General features: G+C 37.0%; 1 protein-coding gene across 1 annotated transcript in view; it reads left to right on the top strand.

Annotated features, from left to right (window-relative positions):
- Positions 1-4,611, top strand: part of hhipl1 (HHIP like 1) — a 28,984-nt gene extending 24,373 nt beyond the window's left edge. The window contains exons 6-9 of the mRNA XM_023951493.1: positions 957-1,102; positions 2,586-2,667; positions 3,535-3,617; positions 3,712-4,611. Coding sequence (XP_023807261.1) covers positions 957-1,102; positions 2,586-2,667; positions 3,535-3,617; positions 3,712-4,268 — 868 coding nt within the window. The 3' untranslated portion in view covers positions 4,269-4,611. The remainder of the gene's footprint in view (positions 1-956; positions 1,103-2,585; positions 2,668-3,534; positions 3,618-3,711) is intronic.
- Positions 4,612-6,000: the final 1,389 nt, after the last annotated feature.

The raw sequence follows: 6,000 nt of genomic DNA on the forward strand, positions 1-6,000 counted from the left end.
TTTCTACGCCTTAGTTTTTCATCCAGGTTATGTGGTTTGGGTATGTTGGGATGGTACTATCTAAACATTATTTTATGAAAACTTTCAGACAATACAAAAATAAAACAATTTTTATCGATTCTAACCACCAACAAAGTGTTTCTTGCAGCTCTGTAGCCAGGTGTGCTGCCATTGTTTGCATCCTCAGGTGAGCAGCAAGTTACATCCCATTAATCATCAAAATCCTCCTCCTCCACTTTGGATTGGATTGGAATTGTTTCAAAATGAGAAATTGATATTTGAATGGAAATTGGAAAATACCATTTGGATTGAGACACTGTCGGTTTATTTTACTACAACGTAAAAATGACCCAAGTGCATCACAGCAGACAACACATGTGATGTCATTAAAACAGATCAGTCCATCACTGCAGTCCAATGTGTGGAAACACTTTGAATCTAGCAAAGTCATGTGACCATCCAGTGTGCTAGAATGTTCTAAGAATGTTCCCTTTGGATTCTTTGGATGTGGAAAAACAACAGTGGGCTGAACTTTAGGAAACTAAAATGTGAACGGATTTACAAATAATTATTGCTGACTTGTTTGTTTGGACACATATTTAATTTACACTTGATTATCTTGCAAGAAATAGAAGGAATCTGAAAAACTTAACCTGCACTGTTCAGTACCAGGTGTTTATCTCTGAGTCACACTGGTTGAACTTTGGGCTAAAGATGTCCTGAATCTTTTTTAGTTCAGTGAATCAGATCAAATCGGATTGTTCCAAATTGAACCAAAATGGAAAGTTAATTGAAACGGCAACAAATATTGAATCAAGTCTAATCTATCGTTGTTAAAATGAATGGTTAGACCCCTAAAATCTACTGTATCCTTAAGTAAAGTATAAAATGAAAAACGTCTAATCACTGCTGCACCATAAAAACAGTGGACAGATGCTGGACTTTGTGCGTTGCAGACGTTTGATGAGCCTGAAGGAGGACACAAGCACAGGAACATGGAACTATAATGAGATTTGCATGGGAATGGGGCTGACATGTGCGTTCCCTGGACTCATCAACAACTATTACCCGTATATCATCTCTTTTGGAGAAGATGAATCTGGTAAAGATTGACCTGAGTTTTTCATTTCATTTATTTATTTGTTCCTTTCATGAACATTGTTGATTGTCAAATATTTTTACATGTTGGTTTTTATATTATTGAACATTTTCACAACTGGAAAGGAGCAGAAATGAATAATACATTTCTTAGAATTGTCTGCTCCCTTTTAAACTTTGCATAATTTTTATATTTCTCACCTGTGCTCAAATTTCACCATGTACAGTTCAAATAAACACACTAAATACATTCCAAACATTCAACTCAACAGTCAAGTTTGTACAATCTAATTTATTTAGCTTTACTGTTTAAATAGAATAATATTTTGACAACCTTTCAACTCATTCTCCTGGGAATTCCACATTTTTACCCCTACTATAGACAAACACTTTTGCTGTAGTGTTGTTTGAGCAAACCGTTGTTTGGAATTAAATCTCCTATGACTTTCATCTCCTGTGGTAAAAATAAAAAGCTTTTTAAGTCTTCTGGTTATTCTCTGTTTCTGGCTTTCAAAAAAACTAATAAAAAACGAACTAAACATAACTAATAAAAATTAAATTCAGACACCTCTTCTATATTTCTGTTGTCAATGGACAAAATCACTTCTGTTTTTTCTTCATCACCAAACACCATAAACTTTGTTTTTGTTTGATTCAAAAATATTTTATTGTAATCAAACCTCATTTTGAGTTTTATCATTTCCTTTTCAATACTTTCAGCTAAGGTTTTCAGATTATCCCCAGAACAGAAAATGTTAGTGTCATTGTCACAATAAACAAACTATAACAACATAACAACATATAAACATCACAATTATCATTTATATATATATATAATAAAGAGTTTAGGTCCTACAATTGAGCCTTGTGGAAGTCCACAAATAATATTCATGGGATCAGACTCATTACCTCCAAACTGCTCATATTGTTGTCTGTTTTGTAAAAAACTGTTGAGTCAGTTTAGAGCAATTCCTCTGAGCCCATATGCATATAATTTAAAAAGGCTTCTTTAAATCAATAAAAACTCCAATTGTGTATTTCTTTTTGTCAATTGCTGGTGAAATTTCTTCAACTATTTTCATTATAGCCAAACCTGTAGACCTATTGGAACGAAACCCAAACTGATTCTCACTTTACAATTTCTTTTTTTCAATGAAGCCGTCTAATTTGTTAACAAACAACTTTTCCAACACTTTTGAGAATTAGGAAAGAAATGATACTGGTCTGTAATTATTAAAAGTATGTCTGTCTCCATTTTCAAAAAAAGGAATAACTTTAGCTTTTTTCTTCCTCTCAGGAAATATTCCCAATTTTATTATTATTTTCATGTCAATGCCATCACTGTCCTTTGAAGTCTTGTTTTTCAGTTTGTGTACTAAAGTCAAAATGTCCTTTTCAGTAACATCAAATAAATACATAAATTGGGAAATCAAATAAATTCATTATTGTGTCTGTTTTGTCCGGTTTATAAATGTATTTTTGTGCAGGTGAGTTGTACTTCATGTCCACTGGAGTACCGCGAGCCACTGCCCGATCGGGAGTCGTTTATAAAGTGGTGGATCCATCCAGGTGAGCGACCCGCCTGTTTGTTTTGAACATGTTAAACTCTGGAGTAAATGCATTGATGCACATGTTCAATCAAGCGCAGGAGTTCAGCAGCTTCAGTTTGAAGGTTGACTGGTATTTATGCCCCTCCACCCCCTAGCAGCACCCCATCATTATTGTGGTTGGAGGTCTGCTCACCCGTGTGTGATTTCCTTTTTTTTTTACATGGACCCAGACCATGAATCAGGTGACCTTGGCTCGATATGACATATAACGAGTCTGTTTGTCAGTTTTAAGGAAATTGATGTCAAACAGGAATTTGCGTTTCTGATTTACGGGAAGAATTTCCATAAAGTTATTAAAATCAAGCAAATGTCTTTAAATATAAATTCTTCTTTGCTGCAGCGGGTTAAAGCCATTAAAAAAAGAGCAAAAACCTAAGTGAGGAGAGCATCAGCAGATGAGGAGAAGAGTGTTGAGAAAATAAAATAAAGGGAAAAGTGGAGAAAATTTGACAAATTCAGAACAATTATCCTAATTATTAGATTCCCAAGCAGGACCTTATAAAAAAAATTATTTGCAAAAACTCCACAAAAGAATTTAGAAATGAAAGCCAACAAACAATTGTGCTAATGTGGAGCTTCATGTGGGCTAGCAGTAGTGGGCTGTAAGGGTGGGCCATCCTGGGAATTTGGGCATTGATCCTATACCAAGTAATTACAAGGCCAGGATCGCCAACCATGATACCAATACTTTTTCTTGAAATATTTGATTATGGAAAAACTTTGGAAACACACATTGTTTTTTTTGTTCGTTAAGTGTATAATAAAACACAGGACAGAGACTTCCAATAGATAAAAATGTTTGTATTCTCATTTCTTTGTCTTTCAGGCGCGCTCCACCAAGACAGTGTCACTATGACCCACTTCCTGTCAGAGTTAAAAGCAATCTCATCAAATTTGTACCTCAAGAAAGTAAGTCCAAGTCCGAGATTATCCAAAAAACCTCTTAAATGTGTCTCATTTAGTTGGTTTCTTACAAAAATGCTTCTGTGTTTTGACTTGTTAGCATTGATTGGTGTTGACCTGCCAAATAACAAGGTTGAGCCACAGCCCACTGAGCCCTCTGACTGGCTTCAAGAGCTCATTGATCAACTTGGAACATCTCTGACTACAACCACACCGATACCAACCACGACCAGATCGTCCAGAAGCACGAAGAGGAAAGGCAAGCGTAAGAAGGGAAAACACAGAACAGCGGCGGTTCCTGAGCTTCACAACGGAGCGGTGAGGTTGGTCAATGACGATCAAGAAGGCAAGGATCGTGGACGAGTAGAGATCTACATTAATGGGGAGTGGGGGACGGTCTGCGATGACTTGTGGACTATTAAAAATGCTGAGGTGGTTTGTCGACAGCTAGGATTTCGGTACGCTTTAAGAGCATCCAGGAATTCAGAGTTTGGTGAAGGGAGGGGTCTGCGGATTCTTCTGGACGATGTTCAGTGTGTAGGGACAGAGTCCAGTCTGCTGACCTGCACACATGCCGGCGTGGGAACGCACAACTGCGCCCACTATGAAGACGCTGGAGTCATCTGCGCCAACTCAGAGCACGTTGTTGAAGCCTAAAGGCCTGACTGTGGCATGGTCACCAGGAACTAAGTGGTTGTTAAATCTAACAGAATTTCCCTAAATCTGCATGTTTTTATGAATATGAGCTAAAACTGCTGTGTTGTTGTACAGTTATGACAAAAATCTTTCAGTGATTGTAAGGAGACAGTTAAAAGCTTAAGGACAAACTTTCAGGATCTTAATGACCTAGCTAACGTCAGCGGTGATGAAGATGAAGATCTATTTAAACTTTAAATAAAACTTTTGATTTGTTCCCAAGATGCTGGAATAATCTGAGTCTAGATTATTTGCTGTTTGTACAATTTGCTTGAAGATGTAAATAAACAATTTTTGGTTCTCAGTTTTTCCTTTACTTCAAAAAATGCTGGAAAAAGTCAAGATTAGAACTTCTTCTGTCCCTTCAAGAGTCGCGACAGCGAAACAGCTTCCTCCATCTACCCCTGTCTTCTGCATCCTCTACTCCACATGTGTCAAACCCAAGTTTGGCCCGCACTGTAATTATAAATGGCCCGCAAGATCAAATCAAATGTGCATTAGAGCTACCCCGTGATATATATTGTACCACTACAAATCCCACAATGCTTTGCTAGTGTGTTGGTGCGCTATCGAAGCGCTCCTTTTTTCTGTGGACAGTCATTGACGGCCATGCTCCATCCAGTCACAACGGACAAATGAATTTCACCCTCCACAAAAATGGCCAAACGAAAGATGGACAACATGAGCTTTGAAGACAGGTGGGTGGCAGATCTGTTCACGAATATAAAGGACAGACCTTTTTGTTCTTGTGTGCGGAGCTAACGTGGCTGTAACCCCTGAATAGCGCGGCTGTTCTCCACACTTTGTGAGGTGATGGGAGCAAAGCACTTAGCTGTGGTGTTCCACAGGTGGCTCCTCATGAAGAAATCTGGGTGTTTTTGGAGGAGGATGTATGACATTGCCAACAAGTTTAATGATGATCAGTTTCTGATGAAACTGGCCTTTCTCGGTGATATGTTTGGAAAGAAAGAGAGAAATAATTCTTGCAGCACCACAATAATTCCATGTCTCAAAGAGCAAATGTCTTCTCTGCGAGGATTCTTTCTAAAATATTCCCCAGACAACAGTGCTCAAAATGACTGTCTGAGAGATCAGGGTTGTTTTCCACTCTCTAAAAAGAAAAAAGTTGATGTATCTTAATTGAATCACTGCAATTGGTAACACCTAATTGAATTAAGTTTATTCAATTTGATTAGAATTAATTGATAAAAATCTGAACTTTCTGATTGAATGTACTGATTGTAATTTCAAAGCATTTTATTCATACTTGGAAATTTTTAAAGGTGAAACCTCACATTAATGGATTACTCAATCGTCTCAACCTATTTTTCTAAATATTTACATTACATGAATCATAAGAATGCCCAGACATTATGTAATTTATTTGATCTATTTAAACTTTTGTAATAGAGCCTTATTTTTATTATTTTTTTAAATTATATTTGTTTTCATATGTTTTTTGTTGTTTACCTTTATCTCAGAATTGATATTGTTGTCATTGACAGACATGCCGTGATTGTTGAATATTTGCTTCAATTAAAAAAAAAAAAAGGGGCGCCACAAGGGGTGCACCCGCGGGCACAGGGTTGGTGACCCCTGGTCTAGTGGGTCTAGATGACCCTACTCCCAATGTTAATGTGCCTAGGATTGCAAAAGGGTTATATTGACACATTTTGCTAAAGTTTCAACCAAT

This window comes from Oryzias latipes, chromosome 22 (genome assembly GCF_002234675.1).
Source record: "Oryzias latipes chromosome 22, ASM223467v1".
In the NCBI taxonomy this organism is placed as follows: Eukaryota; Metazoa; Chordata; class Actinopteri; order Beloniformes; family Adrianichthyidae; genus Oryzias; species Oryzias latipes.